Source organism: Chrysoperla carnea, chromosome 1 (assembly GCF_905475395.1).
Source record: "Chrysoperla carnea chromosome 1, inChrCarn1.1, whole genome shotgun sequence".
NCBI classification, from domain to species: Eukaryota; Metazoa; Arthropoda; class Insecta; order Neuroptera; family Chrysopidae; genus Chrysoperla; species Chrysoperla carnea.
The window spans coordinates 41681494-41708589 of record NC_058337.1 but is presented as its reverse complement, the minus strand read 5'-3'; the positions used below and the strand labels follow the sequence as shown (position 1 = coordinate 41708589).

The 27096-nt window shown below is 27.6% G+C and overlaps 2 protein-coding genes across 3 annotated transcripts in view; one reads left to right on the top strand and one right to left on the bottom strand.

The window, feature by feature from the left end:
* The first annotated feature begins 6513 nt into the window (after positions 1 to 6513).
* Positions 6514 to 17650, top strand: LOC123300324 (U-scoloptoxin(05)-Er1a). The gene is made up of 3 exons (XM_044882885.1): positions 6514 to 6773; positions 11796 to 11951; positions 16149 to 17650. Exons 1-3 carry the CDS (start codon positions 6713 to 6715, stop codon positions 16358 to 16360), a joined length of 429 nt encoding a protein of 142 aa, XP_044738820.1. The 5' UTR covers positions 6514 to 6712; the 3' UTR covers positions 16361 to 17650.
* Positions 17651 to 22025: 4375 nt separating this feature from the next.
* The window catches only part of LOC123290435 (coronin-2B-like), a 31923-nt gene continuing 26852 nt past the window's right edge, over positions 22026 to 27096 (bottom strand). For both annotated transcript variants that reach the window (XM_044870608.1, XM_044870609.1), the window contains exons 3-6: positions 26589 to 26855; positions 24662 to 24826; positions 23746 to 24057; positions 22026 to 22817 (exon numbers count right to left, since the gene is read on the bottom strand). In XM_044870608.1, the coding sequence (XP_044726543.1) occupies positions 22110 to 22817; positions 23746 to 24057; positions 24662 to 24826; positions 26589 to 26855 (1452 nt within the window). In that variant the 3' untranslated portion in view covers positions 22026 to 22109. The remainder of the gene's footprint in view (positions 22818 to 23745; positions 24058 to 24661; positions 24827 to 26588; positions 26856 to 27096) is intronic.

The window sequence follows — 27096 nt, the reverse complement described above, 5'->3', positions numbered from 1 at the left end:
GTATATTTATATTACAAAAAATAAATTATTTTCGAGAATTAAAAACATGTTTCACACCCCATTAAATTAATTGACCTTCTCGGATCTTGTATGGCTTAACTTTCATAAAGTACATATCATCAACCCCTTCAACAAATCAACAATATACTTACTTGCACTCATTTCCGCTAAAAAAAGTCTTAGACCATCAATATATATTTAAAGTAATTAAAAATAAATTGAAACAAATTATCAATTTTGATAAAATATTATAAATGCAACAAAATGTTCAGAATCTGATCCAAGTAAAGTCAAGTAGGTACTTATATGCAAAATCGCAATCGCAACAACTGCGTTTTTCCAAAAAGTTTTTTTGGACATGTAAGCAATTTTTCTGATAAATAAAAGAATTTCGGAAGAAATTCTGAGGTAAAAGTATTCGCTAAAAAAAGCATCAGTAAATTTGATGATATTGAAAAACAAGTCGAATCCATAATTGATCGAATTTAATTAAAAATAATCAATTGATCACATCAAATTTAGAAAATATGATATTATTTATCCCAGTTGTAGGCATTTTTCAAAAAAAAGGATTTTTAAAACGATTTTCAGACTGTTTAATTTAGATGCCTATAAATTTTCAAAAAGTAAAATTTGTATACTTTATTTTAATGGGAGAGTTTCGAAAATTTTAGTTTTAATGTTTCAGCCTAAAATTGGCCATTTGTTAACCATTATATTTTGAATTACTCGAAAACGGTGGGCTGTATTTGTTTCCCTGTTTAAATGACCCAAATATTTACTTTTAAATAAGGAATTTACTTTAAAAGAATTCAAAAATATAAACATAAAACATCGGGTGAAATATACAAATTTTACAATTATCTAGGAAAAAAAATGGAGCCAAAAATTTAATTAGATTGAATTTTTGTTCAGTGTCGAATGCAAACTTAACTTAAATTTTGTTAAAGATAAGGCCATAAAACTAATTAGACACTTATTTCAAAATTATAGTTATATAACACACATAAATAGATACGTTTAATTGTCTGCGTTCCAATTAAGTACCGAAATTAATATAATGTTAGTCATACTAACTATTGTTATACCTTTGGAAATTTAGGCTGAATTCAGTATCTAACGGTCTAATTTTAAGGCACATAAGTATTAATGTAAAAATATAACAATAATTAATTTTTGAAGCCCAATATTATATAATAAATCCATTAAATATACTTACCATATTATTTTGAGATCAATAAAAATCACTCTTAATTAAAACCGTTAAAACATTCAAAAAATTTAAAAAAATAACATCACACTCAATAATTAAAACAACAATCACTAGTATTTCTAAAAAAAATTTATATTATTGGTTTTACTTCTATATTGTAATAATATGTAAAAACTTTAAAAAATAATTATTATTTTTTTATAATATGTAATACTTATTAAGTCATATTATCACATAGGTGTATAATAAACGCACTACGAATACTAGGTTGAACCCTCCACAGAATGACTTGAAAAGGTTTCATTTAATTCGATTTAAAAAGATTAGATGATGTTTTTTTAAAAACATTCTTTTACCAAGTAAAATCAATAACAAAGTCATTTTATTTTCTATACAACGGCGGCGAATTTAATTAGTTAAACAAAAAAAATTACAAATTATTCACAAAAAATAAAAATGGAAAATTATTGCACTCATAATAACAATGTCCGTGCATATATACACGGTTTATTAATAATTTAATTATTAATTAAATGTATGAATTTATTAAAACATCCCACGTAATATTTACTTAATAATACGGGATTCATTTAATGAATATAATTAAGTAAGAACGTAAAAAAATCAGAATTATATATGGAGTATAATTCTGACGTTATAAGATGTACCGGGTGACCCAGAAATGTTTCAACGGTCTACCAGGTGAAAAAGTGCTGCTCCTAATGAGCAATTTAGCTAAACTTACTTTTTTTTAACGTAGTTGTTCTGTTTGAGCGCTTTATGCCCAAACTCGTCGTTTAAATAAAGTAAGTAATTAATCTCTTAAGATTTCTATGCCCGTAGAAGAAAAATATTTGTGGTATAAAACATTTTGATTAAATAAATGGTTTACTACAAAAACGTTCTTTTGACTCTATTGTCATCATTTATTCGAAATTTCTAATTTTAAACATTGAGAGTATTATCAGAAAATCATAACATTGATTTTCGAAGTTAAGTTTAGGGATACGCCTAAATGAAGTGCTTTGCATTAGGTTAAATTTAGCTAAATCCATTTATTTTGAGCTGTTTGACCGTACCTACTTTTCGTTGTAATCGGACGATACAGCGATAAAGAGAGTAAAATTCATCTCGTATACGTTCCTAATAAATATTGTTTTATCCAAAACATCGATAATTATCGAAATCATTGACAAGAACTATCTGCCATTTCGTAAATTTTAATAAATCACCTTTGAAAAATTAATTACATTAATAAGAGACACTTTTCAATTCTCAACCAAAAAAGAATTTTCGTAAATTTACAGTTGATAGAAAGTTTTTTTTTTTACGAAAATTAGAATGATTATACTAATCGTATAACAGATTAAAACTTCCAAGGATTTTGCTGCTAGGAGTATATTCTAAATACCAATATATTACAAATATTGTCATTACTAAAAATTTTGGCACAAGAAATACAACTTAACTTTTCGGGGCAATATATTTTGAGATAAAGAGCTAAAATCGATAAAAATTGAAAAATAACTTTCAAATTTGTCTTTTTCTGTTTTTAATACTTCAACTGTGAAAAATCGTTAACTTTTTGATATTTTTCATAAGTAATGTTTTTCAAGAAAATTTCAAAACTTTAATTTTTTAATTTTTCAATATGTTATATTTTCAAGCACTTTAAGATAAAATTAAATATGAAAAGCAAAAAATAATGAGGATACCACCCTTGGAAGTCAGACCATTAAATGCGACAACTTTACTCATTTATGGTAAATAATTTTACAAATAGTAATAAAGTAAATTTTTCCTTAGATCACCTGAAAAATTAAAAAAAAAAAACTTCCAAATATTGTTACTCCTCCCCCCTACAAATAGAGTAACTATCTGTTAAAATTAATTTTTTTTTTCGATTACTTTCGTACACCAGCAGAATACATTAATGTTAATTTTGTTTAGTAAGTGCAACTCATAAATTTTTCAAAACGTAAAAGTATTTAACTTAAAATATGTTTAGCTTAAATTTTTTGGCAAAATATAACTACCTAGTTCCCATCATGAAATAAAAAATTTAATGTTCACGAAAAACGATTTTTCATGGTCAATAAATGGTGAAATTATAATATTTATACGACCATTTTCTATATATTCTTCCAAATACCACTTAATAACGCCTTAATTCTTTACGATTCTAAATATTACAGTAAATAATTTACCGTCAATTGTCGAAAACTATAAAAATACACTGTAAAATGCACTTAACGAAGAAAGAAACAGTTAATCTTGGAGGTTCAAATCTAAAAAAATTTTATTTCTTACAGCAAAAATTCACATTTTAACTAAAAATCATGGCAGCAGTGCAAAAAACTTTTAATCTAATTTTTATTTAATATGATTATTATTAACAATGAAATTGATTGTTTTTTTTTTGTTTATGTAACTTTTAATACATAACAGTATTTTCAACATTCGTATTACAGAAGTAAACTACAATTAATTCAATTTAACTGGTTTTAGAATTAAACGAGTATTCATATCGATTTCATGTCGAAATTTCGTATTCAATTTAATAAATGTCATGAATTCTAGCAGTATCATTTCATCAGTTTAGAGACATGATGTTATCGATTTATATTTATGTAAGTTTAATCAACTTTGAACTATGAATAACTAGCGATTTTTAGAAGGTCAATATTTTAAATATCAAATTAATCAATAAAACCTATTTTTTGAATTTGATACATACCTAGACACTATTTCGGGAAAGTATTTCAGTTTATTCATCATAATTCCCTTTCCTCAAATCCTACAAGAATATGTGGGTAGCATTACAACAACACGAAAAAAATATATTATTTTTCAATAATAAATCCTAGAACTTATGACCTGTTCTTAACTAATATCTTAACCACCTCTTTCCGCCTGTCTCTATTAACTCTTCATTGAGACTTTCCTTGAGGTATACGTCCTTTTTCTGAGAGGTTTACGTCCTTCAGCCACTTTCTATGTATCAATCCTTGCAGGTTCCAGTACAATCCATCCCCACTTTATAAAACGAATTTCTACGTCGACGTGTGCTTCGGTTATTCTCTTCTACAACTTCTCATTAACAAAACCCGTAGAATAAACCTGTAAGAAACCAATTTGGCCACTTTATACCAAGAATGCACCTAAAAAGTCGATTAATGAAAAAGTTGGTAAAATATAGTATTTACCCATATACATCCAATAGGGGGAGAAATACAAACAATATGGAAATTTTAATTTTTTTATTTCCTGTGTCATTCGGCACTGCTTTAAATGACTTCTCCTAAGCCTATGAAATTTTTCTTGAGCATTAAAAATTTTCGAATTTTAATTTGAGAATAAAGCGTTATAATGAATTTTCGAAAGGCGAAAATTTTGTTTTTAAGTAGTACGTAGCTATATGAACAACATACTCGAAGTTTTAGCGGCTCATTCATAGATAAAATATATAGGCTCACTGAAAGTACTTACCGCTACATGCACAATGATGTATACATAAAATAATACATGTATTTTTTCGTAAATCATTTAAATTATAATGTACATAATCTACGCTTATTCAATCTATAGGATTTCCCAAAGAGTTTCAAAATATAAGTAAGTATCAGTTATGTTTGGATTTTCCAATAAGGGGGTCGCCCCATATTACGGCCAATATTTTAAGATCTATTAAGCCAGCAAAACAATTTGTATTAAATTCACTGGTGGTATTAAATTCAAGCACATTTTATGCTAATTTAGTACCTACATAAAAAAAAATTTTATTGCTTCCATTTTTTAAAGATGCGAGTATGTATGATAGCTTAATATTAAGCTAGCACACATATTATACAAATTCGCAAATCTAAAAGTGTATGTATTCAAATCAATTCTACTTATTTAGAACTAATTTAGTACATAATTACGCACAAATTAGATGTAAGCTACATTTCGGTCAAACTTTTTCAAATTTTAAGTAATGATAGTTTAATTTATTCTGAATAAAAGTTTCCATGGTCATAAGTCATGAAAATGACAGGATTTCAAGTTATCGTTAAATTAAAGTTGGAAAATGTACTCATTTGTATATAAAAATTATTGTAATTTAATTGCCAAAAATCATATACGTATATATGTAGCTGAGAATATTGATCTTAGCACTTCATATTATTGATCCACTGAACATTTACAACATATTCTTCAAAAAAACAAGAATTAAAAAACAACACCCTTACATTAAAAAACATACGTATGCATTTAGTTATACATATCTGTATATTTATTTGCCTATACACACATAGGCATATATTATACATATGAGTACATTTTCCAACTTTAATTTAGCTATAACATGAAATCCTGTCATTTCCATGACTTGTGATTGTGGAAACTTTTCTTTAGAATGACTTAAACTATCATTTCGAAAAATTTGATCGAAATGCAAATTACATCTATTTGTGCGAGGACACAAAAAATTCCAGCATGCACAAAATCGAACCGTGTATTAAAATCAAGTATATTTAGTGCTTATTTAGTACATAAAAAAATTTTATAAATAAGCACTAAATATCCTTGATTTTAATACACTTTTAATTTTATTGTGTCCTGAAATTTTTATGGGATGTGCTAGCTTAATATTAAGTATGCAAAAATATTCGAAATTTTAAATCCATTAAAGTTACAAATTTTTTTTATGTACAAAATTAGCACAAAATATGCTTGAATTTAATACACCTTTTTTGGGAATTTTTTTTTTGACGAACAATGAAAAGATAGGACTTTAAGGTTTTTATAATTAATTTATTATTATTGCAAGATTATGTAAAACAAATTTCAAATAAAAATAATCATTAGAACGGAAAATAATCATTACTTCTTCTACGATTTCGACTGATTGACTTATCTGATAATAATATACAAGAAAGAAAGGAAATAAACCGTGAAAATTGTAAAATTAAAAATAGTGGACAATCCATTCTTTGTAGATTCCATATTTTTTTATCGGTGTTTGGTTTTGCTAGTTTAGAAACAATAAAACGGTTTTTCCATTAATGATTTTTTTCATTTTTGATCGTGTTTGAATTCCATAAACTGAATCATATTTCTTTTATAATTGGTAATAATTTAATAAAAATTGATTTAAGATAGTTTGATTAAATTTGTTAATTAAATTTATTTTACAATGAATTAATTGTATACCATAATGTACATAGAAACAATACGCATGATCATAACATAGCATGCACAAGCAACAAGAAATTTTAAATGTAAACAATACATTTCAAATTCATTTGCGTGTATAGTTAGAGACGTTGGTCATCGTGGCTGGCAATTAATAATTTTTATTTGTAATATAAGTTGCCTAAACTATTATAGTTTGTAGGTGTGTCAAAATAAAACAAGTTGTCAACTATTTATTAACCTTAAAACATTCATTTGTTTTGTTTAATTATTTTTTTAATTTTAAAGAAATATTATTTAATATTTTAAAAAATAAAAAAAATGGATATAAGTTTACGATTATCTTTAAGTGTTTTAATAATTCTTTGTTCCGTACAAACAGGTAATTAACTTTATTTTCAAATTTATATATTTTTTTTAAGATTTAAAAAAAAAAAAAAACAAATATCCTTTTTTAAACTAATTCCAAAGTTTGTTTGTTATTATTAAAATTTCTTATCACAACTCATTAAAATACTTAAAATAAGTTCAAATGTGATAATTTAGAGGAAATTTAAAATATTAAAGTTTTTATGTGAATCATCAATTAACATTAAGTATTTTTAAACAAAGTGGTTCTAAATAATTATCCCGCTATGGGTATATACGCTAATAGATGTGATACATTTTTTGATGATTTTTAAAGTATTAAAAAATTCAACTCGAAATAAAGACGTAGAAAATAAGAGAAGAACACTCGACCTATTTGATTTTAATATTAAAAATCATTGTATATCATTGACCTAAATCATATACAATACTTATATAAATATGATTGTATACCTTCAAGCTTTTTTAAGTTTATAATAATGGTATTAAAACGTGCATAATCTACGATTATTAATCTGAATTTTTTGTGCGAAATAGTCAATTATATACAATAAAAAAAGGAAAAGAATAATCACCCTCTTCTTATATGCCTATTACCTACCTACCTTTAAAACCGAAGCGCATTCATGAGTAGTGGTATAAATAATAAATTTAAAAAAAATTTGAATCAAATGATTTAGAAAACATTCAAATGAAACATATTGTATTTCAAAAAAATGAATTCTTTCAGAACTGTTTTATTTCGGCAACTTCCGGTGTTTTATACAATCGTTAATATTTGCGCTCAAAGCACTAATATTTTTTCTCATTTAACCTTTTCCGAAGCGACCCACTGGATTAGGCCACAAATTTACTTCCTATTGAATGATATTTTATTTTTACGGTCTTATGACTTAAGAAAAAAATGATTATAAAAGTAATTTATTAGGTATGAAAGGCTTCTTTCTGCTTACCAGCCTGTAATCAAAAAGATCATATACCCACCCAAATCCGAACTTTTTTCTTACAGCAAATTTTAGAAAAATGGTGAAAAAAGAACATTATACGTGAATATCTATCTGCATAGTCAAGTTTAATTAACTAAACTCTGCTCGTAATCTTCAGCTCTTTAAAAGTTTTCTATGAAGTCTAAATCTACACCCGATCTTTCGGAATTCTTATCTCGAGGATTTATTTTTTGTTGGATTTGATTTTAGTAACTGTTTTACTTAACTTTAATATCTGAACCCCTTTACAGTAATTTGCAATTAAAGAAAATTAAATAAAGTACACTCGAATTCGGACCTCTTGGAGTTTACTTGACAAGATATTTGGGTATATATGTTTACGTTATCATAAATAAACATCAACAATAAGCGAAAGGCTTTGACGTTTAAAAATTTTTTATACTCTTGCGTAAATAAATTAAGTAACCCCAACTTTCGATATAAAAAAACAATGCTATGCTTTCACTAGATCTATAATCTATATGCTTTTTGTTTTTACTGTTGATATCAAATAAACGAGTTTAAGGTAGTGATCTGAAAATTAAAATTTTTTTTTTTGTTACAAAATCAAATCAAATATGGTGACAAATATTAGTTTAAAGGAAGTAAAAATGAATATTTATTGATTTTCTCAAGGGCTAAGACACTTCATGTAAAAACCGTGACCTACGTCACTGTTCTTAAACACTTATGTAAATGTAAAGGTAAACGATCATTGGAATTTCGTTAATTCAGCAAATTTATCGAAAAGAAGAAAAACTTTCTATTTTTATACTCTACATAGTGGTTTATAAAAATGTTTCATGATTTTTAGTTTCATAATGATGCCTATACAATGTACAATATAGCTTGGGCTTGCTAGAGTTCTCTAACGAATTATGGACACTGGATTCGTTCAATTTAGAGCAGTCTAGAGCTCTCCTGGAGCAAATCAACGAAATCATACGCATTAGCAATCAATATAAGGCATACTTGACATAGAGAATATCACATAAGTGTCAAATATGGCTTATATTGCGCATTCGTCTTACATACGACTCATCGTAGAACTGAAGATATGTGATTTTGCAACTACTTTTCTCGTGTCATGCGATTCAACTCTATAAATAAGTTATTTTGTTGATTCACTTCGAGCAGCTTCTCTATTCAGTATACAGACCAGACCGTAAGATTTTTTGCTATTGACTATTACTTCTACAATATTTTTGAATCAATTCTTTATTTCAACCTTTTTGCTATTTGCAAAGTTGTAACTTTATGCCCATCGTTTTCGAAAGTTATGATATTATAAAATTCATTTAGTAAACATGACAGAGCCTACAAAATCGCAGATTTTGCGAAAAATGGAAATCTTGGAAATATTTTCTCATTCTCATCACAGCTGGTAAGTCAGCTCAGTCCCGTCCAAAGCAAAATCGAAAAAATTGTTTACCTTGACCTCTCAAAATACTACATCTAGTCTAATACTGAATAGAGCTAGTCTAGAAAATGCATATTGTGTGAAAGGAAGCTCTATATGCTGTGTACATTATAGGCTTTTGTCCTAAATTTGAAAAATTGGTTTGTACGTTACGTATTTATTTACCCTATGTATTTTTATTTTAAAAACCAATTCTTTATTTCTAAAACAGTGTAGAATGTCATGGCGTTCTGAATGACATCAAACCGTGACATACAATCATATTTGTAAATGAAAATTTTTTAGCATTTGCAAGTTTACATGTTTTTATATTTGTAAGCTTACATAGCCTTCCATATGGCGTGGCGTAGTAGCTTCAAAGTACATCTGATTGCTGTTGTCAGTCACGTGACCAAATGTATAATTTTAAATTTATTATTTTTTAAATAATAATAATCCTTATATTTTCTAAAAATTAATTTTGTGTTTTGTTATCTGCATGTCATGATTAATCATTGGAAACTTTTATCCAACCGATTTATTCTTAGTGGACAAAAGCCTATTCTTGAATCTAATTAGTGACCTCTACAACTTTAGCTATAGTGTACAGGTACTTTTCAACTGCATTTATTCGGACATGAAAATATTTTACACAAGCGTTTTCATGGACAAAAATTTGTTGAAATGTTGGTACGATACATATTTCTATTTTGAAAAAATCCGCAAAGCTATTATGTAGGGAAAGTCTCATATCATAAAAACTTCACTAACGAACCAATTGTAATCGGATTTTTTTGTTTTTGTAATTAATTAGTTGTTTTAATGATTTATTTATAATACTTACGGAATAGTAAATGTTTTAATTACAGTTGTTATTTGTTTTAATACCTTTATATAATGCAAAATAGAATTAATTAAATATGTAAATCATCCCACAACACATCTAAAATATATACTATAAAATATACTTTGTTTAAACGAACAAACAAACAAAGTAGATACACTGTTTGTATAAAACCAGATAAATACATAGATGAGCTTTCTCAACTAAAGCGATATCTTTATACGTAAGTATGTAATATAGTCAGCCACACGTTAGTCTTTGTTATGGAGCTTTTTATCATGTCTATTTTAAAATATATTCTCGACATCTGTGTTTGACAGTCTTCTAATAATATATTAAAGATATGAAGTAGTAGTTAAGGGGGTACGGAAAATAAACAATCAGGAAGAAAATAATTTTAAATTAATCGAAATTTCCCTTCATTATTCAAAATATCTCCTATCAATAAGTGATTTTCTCGGTTAAGTTACTCTCTTCCACTCAATCGGAGAGTTTTCTAATCCTTCCCCAGCTTCGTGCGAAGTTTTTAACTTTCTTAACTTCTTGTTAAAGAAGTCCTTAATATCTCTTATTTGCTATACAATTTTACAAAACTATGTCGTAATGTGTTTTTATAACTAGTAAGCGTTTTTTTCCAATATTAGACAGAGGCATTCTTTATAATAATTAGTCGCATGTAATATGCTTTTTTCGGAGAGATCTGGAGATTCTCTCCTAGTGCACAATTTCTTATAATATTCGGCGACAATGTTCAGTCAAATCCACAAACTTTTAATTTAAACTTACTCTGTCATACCTTCCTTTCTTTCACCAAGATAATTGCATCTTATCTTCTTTATCGGCCTGATCGATGAAAGCCGCGATTCTGCCGTTATTGTACTGTTATTTTCTGTCTATAGTGCAACATTTCCTACTGGGTCATGTCTATGTACAAAAGGTGGAGGTCAATCTAGAGCAGAGGATTATGAACCTAGAATAAATAAATTTATTCCTTTTAAAACGAAAATAAATCTTTGATCTTTATTATTATAATTTTTTCATACATTCAGGGGGCTCGTATCAACTCTTCACTTTCGAGATTCTATGCTGATTTAATGAGAACGTCACTTAGTTAAGGCAATTAAGTTGAAATTCACAAATTGGAAATCTTCGACAATCACACTTAAATGAAGTATACGATGGATTGTAAACCATCACTCTTGTCTTTGAAAACCACTGATCTCGATATAACTGGATAGAGAATTCAATAATATAAATATATTTATATATATACTAGCGCCACCAAATGAGTGGCTAGAACTAAAAAATAAATAAAACATAGTATGCATTGAATGATTTTATTTAGTTCCCATCCACTCATTCTGAGGCGCTGGGGATTCTTCAATACAATCAATATAGAGATAGAAAGGTTTTTGATTTTATTTTTTTACACCATATAGATCCTCTATCCAGTCATATAGAGATCAGTGTTGAAAACCTACAAGTAATTTGATACAGAAGCGGGTATGTGAGGAGACATTGCATTCAGATTTATCCTATAACACAGCCTCTGTGTTAATCTTGGCTAAAAGCACTAGGAAACATTTTTTTAAAGTTTTAACTTTATTACTTTATTTTATTTTTTCTTTTTGTTTAATTTTTATTATTTTATTATAACTTATTATTAATTTTTTTAAACTTAATTTTATTTTTAAACTTTATTTTTTTTGATGTTTTATTACCTTTTTATAATTTATTATTACTTTTTTTTTAAATTCATTATTTTATTTTTTTATTTTAGTTTTATTTTTTATTTTGTTTATTTAGCAATATCAATAAAATGCTTCCAATGTTCTGGAACCAATTCTACACAGCATCCATTTCAATGTAATGAATGGCTAAGTGATTATGATATGGAACCAAAGTCATGTGATAGTGTTTACGGTGCAAAATATTGTATAAAACATATCGGTCGATTCGAAGGTATTTTATAAAATTCTGAAACAAAAAACACACATATATAAAAACGGTGGTGTAACATATTTATTAACATTTTTCTAGTAATAACATTTATAAATCATCCCTATTACTATTATTATTCTTAACAAACTACGGCGTATGAGGGTTTTCATTTTCAATAATGTATTATCAGTATTCTGTATTAAGGTGGCATCCATTTATTTTTAGGTATTTACCAATCATCTATATGGCACGTTTTTTAGTATAATTTTTTTGGGCATATTTTTTTATAATTAATATAAATTTGTTCATGTATTATTTTTTTTATTGTATTGGGTTCTAAAATATTGAGTTTTATTGATTAAAAATAGAATTTATTCAAATTTTAATTAGAAAATCTATTGGATAAATCATTGAACTATGCAACAACCGGAGTATTAAAATAGAACTTCGATAACAGGTTTAAACTGTGTTTCACGAGATTTTGAATAAATGAAAAGATATTATTAAGAAACCATAGAAATTTGCAACAAGACTGTTAGATGTATAAATGAACTTGTCATTCTAGCCAATTCTTTTAATAGTCTAGTTATTCCAAAGATCATTGCAGCACTGCTGATTCTTTTAAGATTTAGACGTCATTAATGATTTTCCCAATAATCATTTTCAAATATTTGTTAGATAATCTGAATATAAAAATAGAGAAATTAACTGATTATTTCATTACGAATAGTTAAGTCAAAATTATTTTACTTTCAATAACAAAATATACAGATAAATCTGAGACTTAGCAATGGATTCACCACTAAGCGCACTACGTTAGGTTAGGTAAGGTTATAGTGCTAAGTCAGTCACATATTCTTGCGATCGTTTAAGGATGTACAAGCGCCAGGGCAATTTTGGATAAAAATCCTGTTTTTTTATATGAAATTGGACTTAGTCTAAATCAATTTTGAAAATTTTAAGGGGAGGGGGGAGGGTTTGCTTGATTATTAAATAATAAAATGACTTCAAAAGTAGACATATTTAACATTGGTCTTATGGGAAAATGGTAGATGGATGATATGTTTTTATAAATATCTCCTAAACTAGTCGTTGGAAATTTAAAAAAAACTATTTAAATTAATGTAAAAACCTTAATAAATTATTTAAAAAACAAAAAATCCCGTTGTGCCCGGCTAATGAAGGATGTATGAGCATCATAGTGGGGACACAAACTTAAAAAAAGATATAATATATTTTCAATTTTGATGGTCAATTAAGTTATAACTTGACAATATAAGACGAAAACTAGGAATAAAATTTTTCAGTAATTTTCAAAATATCGAAAATTGAAAATTTTATTTAATTATTTAGCTTTCATTATTTCGAAAACCAAGGCAGATATCGAAAATATTTATTCTTATTTTTCGTCTACATTCATGAAGTTATAATAATTTCAACCGCAAGTCTAAACTTGGGGCTCGTGCTACCTTGGCTTACTTTCAGAAATTTATCATAAACTCCAACCAAACAAAGCGAAGCAAAATATAAAATTTTGGTTCAGGGAAATTGATGACAAAAATAGAGTTTATTTTGGAAAAATAAATCAACTTCTTAGATTTCAATATATGTAATACGGGCAACAACAAAAAATATCCAAAAAACTTTACATCTGGTCTTCCATTATTATATTCAGATTGTACATGACAAATTTCATTATATTTGACTGCTTTTTTTCGAAGTGGTGTGGCGCGAAAATTGCTATATTGACTTAGCAATTATCGACTCCAATACTCACAGGTTGAATCACGTTAAGTGCAAAAGAACAGTTCAATGATTAAAATCAGATCAAATTAATAATATTATTCTCGGGTATCTCATCTCGGATTCACATCATATATCTAACAACCTCGGCTATTGTATATTTCAAAAAAGCATTAGAATCAAAAAGCTTACGGTTATTGTTAAATATTTTATAACCCAATATTACTTACTTCCAATACATATTCATATACTAATTGAAAATTACTTGCATTTTTTACTAATTTTTTTAATGCTGCATTGATTTGGATTAAATGCTTTATTTTGGTAACTTTTGCACGATGAAAATTCAGTTATCACGCTAAAATGTTATCAATGTTCAACAACTACATCATTAGATTGTGCGGAAGGCTTAATACATATGGGTGGCATTGAACCAACTAGTTGCGATCATGTATTTGAAGCACAATATTGCATTAAATCGACACCAATGGATGGTAATGGATAATTTACTTTTCACTTGCATGTCAATGTATTTTTTCTTTTATAATTCATTGTATTTATCAAAAGGTAATAGATAAGAGTATAATTTGTTACAAGCAAGGTTTATCGCAAATCCAGAACTTTTCTATGGATTTTTCAGTTTCCAAACTTTTCTATGGATTATTCAGTATAATAACGATGATAACAAATTTGCTCGGATATAACAAATTTCATTCAGGGTTTTAGGCGATGTTACAAAAACTACTCACCCAATTGTTAAATGAACTCGATTTTTGATTAAATTTACTCTTTATGCCAAATTTAATCAATTTTTAAACAAAAAATTTGTTTTGTATTAACAGCAATATGATCCGAAAAGATTTTCATAACATTCGATCGAGTCGTTTCGAGTCGGGATTATTGTGTTAAAAAGAAATAACTATATTAACAGAATTTTAACTCATCGCACACTCTATATTGTTTGTATACAATATAAATAATACAAAAAATTGAATAGTACAGTGTAGTTAAAAATTATACATTATTTCACTGCAAGCTTGTATATACTCTTAATTCCCTTCCACTTGAAAGTGACTTGGGTCGCAGGTGTCCCCAGATTTCTTATTGGTAAATTGGCTTATATTTTTTAACATTACTATTAAGATTCTAACAAAACATCAGCAACACATCCGGCCATTGCAAAAAAATTTTTTTTTCTATGTTTGAGTAACCTTGAATCTTCCCAAGGTTCTGTTCCTCAACAGAAAATTCACGTACCTATTCTTGCATGTCCTTTTTGCTTGATTAGAGCCTTGTTGTTTAATCGCAAAAACAACAAAAATTTTGCGGTTATTTTTCAAGTAAACAGGTTTCGTGTCAGTAGAAAACTTCTCATCAATATTTAAGAACAATTTATTTTGTCTTATCCAAAAAATTTTCGAAATCTTGCATCACTTCATCAAGCTACATACGCTTAACCCGGATACATTTTTTATTTAAGTATCTATTCTTCATACATTCAAGGTAAGACTTCAATGTTCCGGCAATCTGCGATGATCTAACAATGATAATGTAATCTCTTTTACTTTTATTTACCACATCATTGGAGTCAAACTTGGTCTTATGATTAAAAATAAAAATAAAATTGTTTTTATAATTAGCATGTTTTTATTTAAATTGAAAAGCCTGTAGCATAATTAGTTAAAAATGCTTTTCCTAAAACCCAGTTTACAAAAACACGGTGGCAAAACTTATATCATTTAACTGAAACTGGAATGATTGAAATAATTTATTGCGTTCCAGGCATTCAAAACACTCTTTGTAAACGTAAGATAAATAAAAAGATTGATTTAAAAGGTTATCACAAGTAACCTCATTGGTTGAATTATTCGGATTGAATAACTTTAAACACTTACCTTGGAAAACAATTATGTAACCTGTGTTATTGTAGACGAAATTGTTGTCATGATTTAAGTGTCTCGAATGAACAATAAATGTTATTTATACGGTGTTTTAAAAAAATTATCGGAATAGCAGAAGATTTGCGTTCAATATTTGTCTAATTATTTTTCAGAAAAATGGATCCAAAAAAATACATCCTTTCTTTTACACAGACCAACTTTGTAATTAAAAAATTTTCTTTATATCTTTTTACTAACTGAACTCGAATGCAAAAAGTTATCTGCATATTAAGAATTGAATTTGAATTTAACTTCTACCAAATTTATTCAGTTTTTGAAAGAATGTTTCGAACAAAAATTGCTAGATTTTTTATGAGGAACAACCTTAATTTAAAGTATTCCTCGATCTCTTACCCGTTAAGAGTAAGATTTTACTTTTTATTGCCTTGATAGTCACGCTCAATTTCAGAGCAACTAAAACTTTTTCTAATATAATTTTTTTTCGAGTTATTCTGCTGTTCTGATTCTTTTCTAACACTCAATGTTTATTTCCCTATGATTTTTCATTTTCTAATATGTTATTATTTATTTGTAGGTGGTATTGGAGCTAAACGATTTTGTTCATCATTAGATTTAGGTAATTATTGTAATTATGTAAAACAACCTGGTGACATTTTGGAGTATCGTACGTGTGTATTTACATGCACTGGAGATGGCTGCAATTCATCAAATCACTTACTATCAACAAAATATCAATATCTTCCATCGATTTTTATTATTATTTTATCAATACTAACTGTACTTTAAAAATATATGTTTAGTGTATACGTTATTCTTAGGAACAGTTTTGCAATGCACAATTTGCCAAAGTGGCCACAAACCGAATTAAAACAAATATTTCAAAGGCTATTATAATTCGACATAAAATTATCAGTAAAAAGACAAAACTTGACTCAATAAACTAACAATCAGCCATTCACTTAGTTAATCAGAATGTGACTCCAACTGCGAACCATCTGCGAACCAATCCTACATTACTCGTTTACCACACGATTCTCAATCATACACAACAGTGTTGCCAGATTTTCCGTTAAAACGGTACCGTGCGTTATAACATTTTTTTCCCGTAATCTACCGTTTTTTATTATTTTGGTGGCGCATTTATAATAATGAAAAATCATTCTAAGCCATTATTTTTCGCACCTGAACGTATATTTTGAATTTAATTTTAAACAATTTTTGTAACTAATTATTTTTGCTAATTAAGAATTTTTTAATTCGGTAAAAATTCGAATTTAAGCAAAAATACAGTCAACCGTATTTTTATCGAATCTACTGTTTTTGTTTTAAATGGTCTGGCAAAACTTTACACAAACTACGGATGTGTACAGTTATCTATACTACCGATAAAAAAAATCAACCAGTTACCATCTGTAAATCTGCTAAAATTCACTAACTGACGAATCGGCTGAACGTTCTGACCAGTGGATTGGTTTTATTGTGAATGTTAGCCCTAAATTATTATAAATTGACAGATTTTAAATATATATTTATTTAAATTTTCAACAATATTTTTTCAAAACTAAACAAAATTCATTAAATTTTGAAATACTATTCTTGTGGCCACTGTGTATAGTCTGTTTATGAAACAAATTACTATATAAAGTACATGACTATACATTAATTCTTCATTTGTGTTTGCTCGAATGACATAAATACCAAAGATTTTGGTAATTATTAAAATGACAATTATTGGTCCTGTTCAAAACAGCAAAGTCCTTTATATGATAAGCCAGACACTCAATCAAATTATGATTTAAATCATATATAATGACTATTTTGTTAGCAAATTTGTACAAGACAAGTACAGAGTTAGTAATACTGAGTGTCTAGCTTAATGATTAGTATACTCAGCTCTTTGTTGCTCCGAACACGGCCATTGTGTAATTCAAGTAAACACTATAAACAATGTTGTTTAAAACTGACTCAAATAGACATGAATCTCTTTAATTTTAAGCACAAAATCATTCCAATTAATTTGTAAATTTTGTTGACAACGGTCATTCATTGTAGTACCTACGTAATGTTTTGTATTCATGCCGTTTTTATTATTTAAGTTTTTGTAACTGTAAATAATTTTATATTTTATAATAATTTCTAATAAATTTGTTGAAAAAATTAAATTTTATTAATACATAAATTAAGAAATATAAAATCCTATATCAATTTCATTTCACACATTAAAAAAATGACGAGAGACGAAGTCTGGTATTCCGCTTCGTCTCGCGTGAAACCTTTCTTTCAAATTGATTAGGACCTAAAATAAAGTAATAGTAACTCCAGATAAATAAAACCACAGGTTTCTTCCAACTAATAAAAATCTTTTCAATTACCTACCTATTTCTTTTTTTACATGCAATATACTTTATTCGATGTGATCTTTGAAATTCTTTTATGTCTCCAAAACCTAAAAATGTTAGTTAATCTTATCATAAAGCGAGAGACTATATTTTACACAAATGAAACTCTGCTATGGAAATTTAGAAAAAAAAAATTAAGTCTTAAAAACAAACAAAAAGCCTTTAAAAGATCAGAAAAATTTATATTTAGAAAACAGTTATAAGGACCAAGAGTGTCGCAACTAAGGACTGGAGCCAGATATGCAAAATCATGGAAATTACGTACATTTGACGCAAGTACATTTAGTCTTTAAAAGACGCAAAACGAATAAAAAAGAATCTGTTTCAAAATGGCAATGACGATGATAAAACTGCTGCCTAGAAGAAAAAAACACACATTATAAACACAAGAGATAGTGTACATTGAAATTAGAAAAGAGGTGTTCATAGAGAGGTTAGTATTATCTCATAAAAAGTAAAGGAACATAAAGCGATCGACCTGGAAAAAATTGGAAACTTGGAACTAGGTCACAAAATTAAAATCTTGATCAGCGAAAATGATAAAAATATACTATCTCTGGTGAGTTGCTACTTCCGTTTTTTGTAAATAATTTGTCGATTCGAGAAGTACTCGAGAAAAAATCAACAAAAATCTTCGGAAAATTTAATATCCCACAAATAAACGTAAAAGGATGAATTTGATGTATAAAACTAGTTCAGTGTAAATTTGATAAATAAATTTCTGCTTTTAATTTAATTTAATATTCTACTTGTTAATTTTCCGGATTATTTCGCCAGAGCTTGAAGCACAAAATTCGGGTGATTATTTACAATTGAAATAAGGGCGTATTATATAAAGATAAACGTTAGTTTAATGCTTTTTTATTTTAATTTAAATTTTATAAATGCTGCACAATAATTAACACTTTGGTTTTAAGCATTGTTGTTTTTTTTTTTTTTATTTTAAACACAAAATCATTCAATAATATATGACAATAATAATAATTAACCACCTAATAAAGGTACAATTAACAAACAAATACAAAAATATGATTTTAACATAACGTATTACAATAAAAGAACAAAAGAACATATAATTAAAATTAGAATGTTTCAAACATAAAAACATATAATCCAAGCAAAAAATGAATAAAACGTTTAAAATTTCTTTGCAAATATAATTTGGCAGTTTCATTCATTTTATATAATATTATGATATAAATTTGTGTTGTTGTATAATATAATATTGAAACATTTAAGTTCATTTATTTTGACTTTATCATACGTTAATGTATATAAAGATATCAAAGCTTATAAAAAACACGAATAAATAGCTAACATGTACGTATATATAGCTAAAAAAAACTCAAATTTGTTGAGTTTGATTACCTGATATAGCTAATTATTAAAAAGGTATCACAATTTTTAATTTACAAAATTTGTTGAAAATTAACATAAAGAAAGAGAAGATAAATTTTAAAATAAAATAATTTAATAATATTATCTATAAATTTAAATAAAAATAATAAATAATAACAAAATATTATTATATAAAATCCAGACTAATGTACGTTATTTTATTTTTAAAAATTTTGAACCGAGCAATGTTCGTATTTTAAGTCCAATTTCCATCATTTTCACTTTATTTTATCTACTCCAATTCAAAAGTTTGAACCTAGTGTTCATTCATTTTTCCATAATTATTATACTTTATTTTCGGAATTCAAGTGGGTTTCTTGAGTTGACGAAGGAACTTCTAAATAAATTCTATACCCTTTTTCATAGAACCCCACGTTTGCAATATAGCTTGTAAAAAGAGTGTTAAAATCAAAAGGGAACATCAAGATTAAAAGGTCCTGAATACTAATGTCTTATTACCGTCTTAGGTAATAGGTCTTAGTCTTAGTAATTCTTTAGCCTTGGCATAATTTTTTAAATTTGTGAAGTTTTCAAATAGATGTCTAACAAACCAAATAAAATACTACATAATTGTGAAATAATTTTAACGTATTAGCGCCGAAACGTGTTGGTCCAATAGCCCATGAAATTTTTAAAACACAATCAATTTATATTAAACATTTTCCCCGATGTTTTAATACCCAATCAATAATATCATTCTGACGACTCCTATAGTGAAAATAAAACATTTAAGAGACATTCGTTCGCTTGTTGAAACAAATTCAGTGCCACGCCCGGAAATATTTATAAGATCTATCATCTGTATCTTTTCATTATATTATTCCATAGATATAAAACCTTTATATGTCTATGTATTAATAATTCTGTAATGGCGGTTGAAGAGGATATAAACATCTGGTATAAATAAACAAAAATTATAGCATATTATCTATTAAATATCATTCACAGCTCTAGCTCGTAAGTCAAGTAGTAGAAATTCCCTTTTTTTGTAATTTAATAATGTTCTGAGATAATGTTTACACCCTCTCCAACCGGCATTATAGTGTTATCAATGGATGCTTGGAGTGGCGAATCAATATGGGTTTTCACACAATAATCACATAATTTATATAATAATATTATTTAAAAATTAAATTTATAATAAAAAAATATAGAACTTATAAATATTTCCACGTACGGTATCCAATTCGATTCTACACGCAACGTTCTACATTTAATTTAAACAGATACTTTATGTAAAATTTTCAACAAAAAGTAAAATAAAGCAGTGATCAACCATTATATAACTACATTCAAATATTGCATTTGTTTGCTTTCTATAATAATTACTATACAATTACAAAAATAACTTTTGTATACCAAAACAATATTATTATTTGTATATTTTTTTTGTTTCAAATTTCATGTCGTTTATCTTATCATTACAAAAAATTTTCAATATAACAATTATTATCACAATATTTGAATACAAAACTAAACTATTCCATAAAGGGCACATTTTGTTTTGATAACCCTTCGTTATTTACTGTCTTTATTGGAATGTAGTATAGTTAAAAAATAATTTATTTTTTGTCAATTAAAAAAATAATCTTGATATGGAATACAATAGAATCTACGATCAACGTAGATACAGTGTATGTGTCGATGGTATTTAGAATCAATGTGATAAGCTTCTCAACAGTGATTTTCGTATTAATTCTAATTTGATTACCATTGTAAAATCCTTGCATTCGGTCTCTTTTTCCATATAAAGCTTCGTTTCGTTTTAAAGATATTTACAGACTCTATGTCATTCGTAAACTTATTCTATATAGACGTTTCTGTTCGATACTGAATTCATATTGTGTCATTTCGTACTATTATTACGTTGTTTCCGTACTTATTTTGACGAACAAGTCTAATTATTTTTATAAATGAATAAATTGAGACACGAACCATGGAGTTTTAGCTATCCCAATCAGCTAATGCTCTGGCGATAAGCTACTTTTATTAGAACCACGATGCAATCACGAAATATAAAATCATTTGTAATAAAAGCATATCGTTTTAAGTATATTTTTGTTTTGCCTTTAAGCTTTCTGACATACACATAAATTGTTTTTATTGATATACTTTTCTGATAGCTAATAAAGCTGACTTACAAAAGCTAATAATTAAAATTTAATTTTAAAAAAAGCTATAAGCTGCTTTTATCATAAGACCTATTTGCATCGGTAAAAAATATATTAGTTTTGTTTTCTTACATTTTTACCTTCTTTCTTACATCTTTATCTTCAATGTTAAATCTAAAGAATGGTACACTGGAGCGAGAACGAACTCACATCTTCTATTTTTTTTTGTTAAATTAAATGCTTGTGGCGTGTTTATGAGGAAAAAATTAGTAAATTTAAACTAAAATTTAGACTTACTGCAACGTTGGGTCAAGTTTTTCCAATTGCACGATATTTTTCACTAATAAAAAGTAAGTTGAAACTTACGAAATAGCGTCAATTTATTGGGTAAGCTTTAGATGTAAAAATACCTAAAATATGCAATGCAAAAATACTCTCCCTGTATTTTGAATAGGAAATCGGGAGAATACTATTGTTTCGCTCATTTTCAAATTTTTTTAATCAGAAAAGCTGAATTACAAAGAATAATGTTCCTCCCGCTTCAAAATCGCGCTTTGAAGTTTTATGAAATTTTACCAATGCAAGTTGAACTTAATAAAAAAATACTGATTTTAAAACGTATTAAAATTATTTTTGTAATCGTTTAATTTGCTCCTCAAGTTCGTGTATTTTAACATCACTATTTGCTAGTTGTTTTTTAAGTAATCGTATTTCCTCACATTGTCGATTGTACGCTTTCTGTAAGTCACTTTCATTATCAAATTGTGTACTAGTACTATTGCTACCTATTTGTTTATATAATGGTTCAATAATAACATCGCCATTTTCACAATCCATATTATTCTCAATATTATTTGCTCGATTGCCAAACATCTGTTGTAATTGATGGAATTTAGTTGTTTGGTTTGTGCTTGTCTTTTGACTTTTCTCATTATGTATGATACGTGCAGCATTCATATCTTTTGGTCGATAATCTGGTATTGTTTCACATGATAAAAATGCAAATTTCTTTTGATTATTGTTTTCTGAAGACAGGACATGTTGTATTGGTGTTGATTTAAAAACACGTGGTATATGTGTTGTAATATTGCCACCAGTTTTTAATGACATTAATATGGGCTGTGCATTGCGCCCACTTATCCATTCATCAGCAGTTAATGCAGGTCGTGCTGCCACTGTATCTGGATATAAGTCTTCTTGGAATTGATCACTTTTACGAGGTACCACCATTGAAATTGGTTCACACATGTTACGTGTTGTGTGTAATTTGTAGAAGCGGAATACTTCACATTGTGATGTGTTACAACCACGTTTTGGCATTATACCCAAACCGCGCTGAAAATATCAATTTGTTTTTAAAATTTGATAACTATTAGATAACGAGCACATATACACATACAAACAGAACACGGGAAAAACGATCAGCGAGTCATTTTTTTCGCTTTTTAGATTGTCTGTCAAAGGTCTGTCAGGGTTTATGGAAACATTTTATTGAATAGTTGAAGATAAAATTCTATAATAATTCAGCAGATATTCTAATATTCAGAACCGATGTTAAAAGTATCTTCGAATAATTTTATAATTTTTATAAAAAGTAATTTTTTTGAAAAATTTTAACTAATCGAAGAAAGTTCAAACATTCAAATGGAAATTTAATTCGAATATTTGAACTCGATTCAAATATTCAATAAATTGAGGCTTTTCGATGGAAAGACTTTTCGCAATGAGGTCCTTCTGCTGGGGGATCTAGGTGGCAACTATTGTTTTGTTAACAGCTTAATTTAGATAGTATCAGGTTTACGGTTGAGGCTTTTCGATGGAGAGACTTTTCGCAATGAGGTCCTTCTGCTGGGGGGTCTAGGTGGCAACTGTTGTTTTGTTAACCGCTTAATTTTGATAGTATTAGGTTTACGGTATATTAGAGAATACAGTATAACAATTAACTGATTGAGAACGATACCACTTATATTTTAAAAGAGGTAACTACAATCGCATTTTCCATTAAAATTCAAATAGAAAAGTTGTTCAACTTACTGATTTAAAACAATTAAATCATGATTAGTCATGTGGGTTTGGCCCATATTAAAACCTTGACTTACCCTGCCAAAAATTAAGTCATCAAAGAAAAAATTTCAATCTATCATCATACTATCATAAATACGATCTTATTATCAGGGCCGTTATAATTGCAAGAGTAATTCTATGAAGAATAGACGCAAGAAGCACTATATCGTCACTTCAGCAAAGTATAAGTTATATTTACCTGTGGATTTCCTGAAAGGAATTGGCTCAGAAAATGTATATACGGTGGATCATTGACCACTTCATAATATCGAATGTTTCCATCACCTTTGCCAGCTAAATAAATAACATTTGTATCATAATCATAAAATGGAAATACAACACCGGAAGAACTATCAATTGTCTCCACTGTTAATGGTTTTGATAAATCATGCTGATTCCATACAGCATATTGTCGATCGGAATGTCGTGAAAAACCGGTAGTTAATAAACGCCCAGTATCACCTAAGAATGTTACTTTACTTGCTTTTGTACCCTGATGACAAACTCCTTCCTACAACAATTAAACAATTCAAGGGCCTACTTTTATTTTAAATTTTAATGAAGTTTATGAGATATAGAAACAAAAATAATAATTTTTCGTGCCATGGATATCTTGTAAACTTAGATCTTAAAATCTCTTTTTAGTAAATCGATAATCGGGATCGTTTGGTGGTATATTCAAGTTCAGGTTCTGAACAATTGTGGCTTGCTTATTCAGATTCGTTCTTATAACTGATAAAAGACAAATAAACACTTTAAATTAGATAGTTATTTCTTATAAACTGTATCAGATATTTTATAGGAAACAAATTTCTAACTTAGTAAAAAAGTGTTCCTCTATTTTTTTTTTCAGTTACGAGAACGAGTCGGGGCTATAAACTTAGAACACCCCCAAATGATCCGAAATGTCCAATTTATCAATAAGTGATTTTAAGTTTCATATTCATTGAAATATTTTGAATTTTAGAGATGGTGCATGAATGATTTGAAACACCTTATACAATATGTTTACTTATTTCTAACGGAAAGTAAACACATTTTGATGGACAGGTTCATTATTTTTGATATCTCATCACTTTATAAAATTATTAAATTGCAATATTATTATTACTTACAGATATAATCATTCCAGTACGTGGTTCAATAACACGTAACTTTTTATCTTTGCATGTTGTTGCAAGAAAACTTCCATCACGATTCAATGACATGCAATAAATTACATCTGTATGACAATCAATAACATTCACGGCCTCACCGCGACCAATATTCCATACAATTAACTGAAAATATCATTAATATATATTATTCACTTTTATTACTAAATATTGATATAGTTTGTAGTTTACACATTCCGTTATGGTTACGTGATCGAGAAAGTATTTATGTAAGAAATGCATTAAATGTATTTAACAAATAAATTATGCATTTGTAATTTTTATATAAAGAGGTGAACTCAATTTTACATATTTAAATGGTTTTGTTAACTTAAGATCCATGTATTAACAGTAGTAACAGGGTGCCATTTTAAAGTTATGTTTTACTAACGTAAATGATTAGCGTTTGCTTCATTGCTTGCTCGGAATGCAAGAGGTCATGGTTTTTATTTCCGTAGATTTATTAGTAAAATGTTTAGCCTGAACTCTATAAATCCTCTGAATAACAGTTAACAATACCGAGCCTATGCTAATAAAGTATTCATTGATTGTTCGTTAGCGAATCGATCATTCCTGACAAAATGTATACATTTAGTGTCAACTTGTTTAAGAGAATCTAAGACATAGAATATTATAACCTAGTGTTGTAAATCTTGTTTCTATTTTATATAAGCCCCTTCTTTAAATTCAAACATAGGATAGCAATAATTAGGTAATATGTCTCAAAAGTGTTTGAAACCTACTCGCCAAGTTAAGGCAACTTTTTAAACTTTTAGTGAATATCAGAGATAGATTTTCCGTTTGTTCTGTTTTAGCAATTTTTAAATGAATGGTGAATACAATTATGATGATAATCTGGAATATAACAAACACAAACCTTTCTCAAGAATGTTCGAAAGAAAAATTAAACTCACAGGATTTATGAAAGAATCAACAGACAACAATATAATGAGATGACGGGCGGAAGCGATTCTTATTAATGAAGTTATCGTATATTTTATCAAATTTCAAATATTCGGTTGTTAAAAATTCTAAAGGAAGAACATGAATGGGTTAATACTAACACCAAATCGACTGCACATAAGTATGATGACATAATGACATAAGTATGATATTTGATACACGAGGGGTTATCATAAAAATTTTTCTTAAAAAGAGTGAGTTCATAAATTAAACTTTCCAACATAAGATCATTCTAACATGATTATGCTAACCTATTTAATTTCTCAAGCTTCTATCATTTTTTTGTACTTTATTCTGAACCTTTACTTCAGGAAAATTTGGTATAGCAAAGCTTCTCCTAATATAAAAGTCTAACATCCTTTTGGTGAGATTTATATTTATAATTTATAGGAAAGCTTTACGCTCATAATAACTGCGTTTCTAAATTAGCGGAACGTTATTAACATTGGCATCGGTATAAGCAAGGCAAAGTTTTCCGTTAGAAAATTGAGTTTAAATTCGATAAAGCAGTAATTGAACGTATCAAAATGATGTCATGAGGAATGCGCCAAACTAGGAGTATCTTCTACACATGAAAATAATGTAAAAAACCCAAATGATGTCATGGCGTGATTTTAAAAAATCTATACATAAAGAACCCGTAAGCAGAGATGCTACGAAAACCGTCACAGATTTGTTGAAAGAACTTAAGAATAAGTTTTAGTGCACAAAATTTTCTTTAATAAAATACAAGAGGTGCAATTGAAAATCTTCAGTTCGCCCCCACCCACCGAAAAAAAAAATCAAAATCGGATAGTAACATTTGGGTTTTTTACATTGTTTTCACGTGTAGAAGACACTCCTGTAGTTCGGTGCATTTCACACGACTGACCCTGTATAACTTAATAATCATTCTAAATAGAAAAAGCAAACAGAAAATATTTACCAAATGATCGAAACCAGCGCTGAATAAAATATTTTCAGCAGTTGGATGCCATTCAATATAAGCCACACGTCTTTTATGTCCTTGTAATTCTACCATCCATTCTTGTAAATGCATTGACAAACCACCATCAGGAATATGCCACAATTTTATTGTGCAATCATCAGAACATGAGGCTATGATATTATCATTAAATGGATTCCATTTAATATCTAACACTGGACCACGATGGCCAGTTACTCTACTTGCATTAAAATCAATTCGCCCCGTCTAAAAAATAATATTAATAAACTTTAGAAAAACAACTGTTAATACAAAAGTTTTTATTTTTTTGAGATTTCACGTTTTCCTTTATTAAAGCATTTAAAATTAAATATTTTAGTCAAATATTTCGATAGTCACACCATCTTCAGGACGGAACTATCTAGTCTGAAAATGATGTTACAATCGAAGAATATAAATCACATATGTCATTTTAAACCATGTTGCACTATGGATAAAATCTCAAATA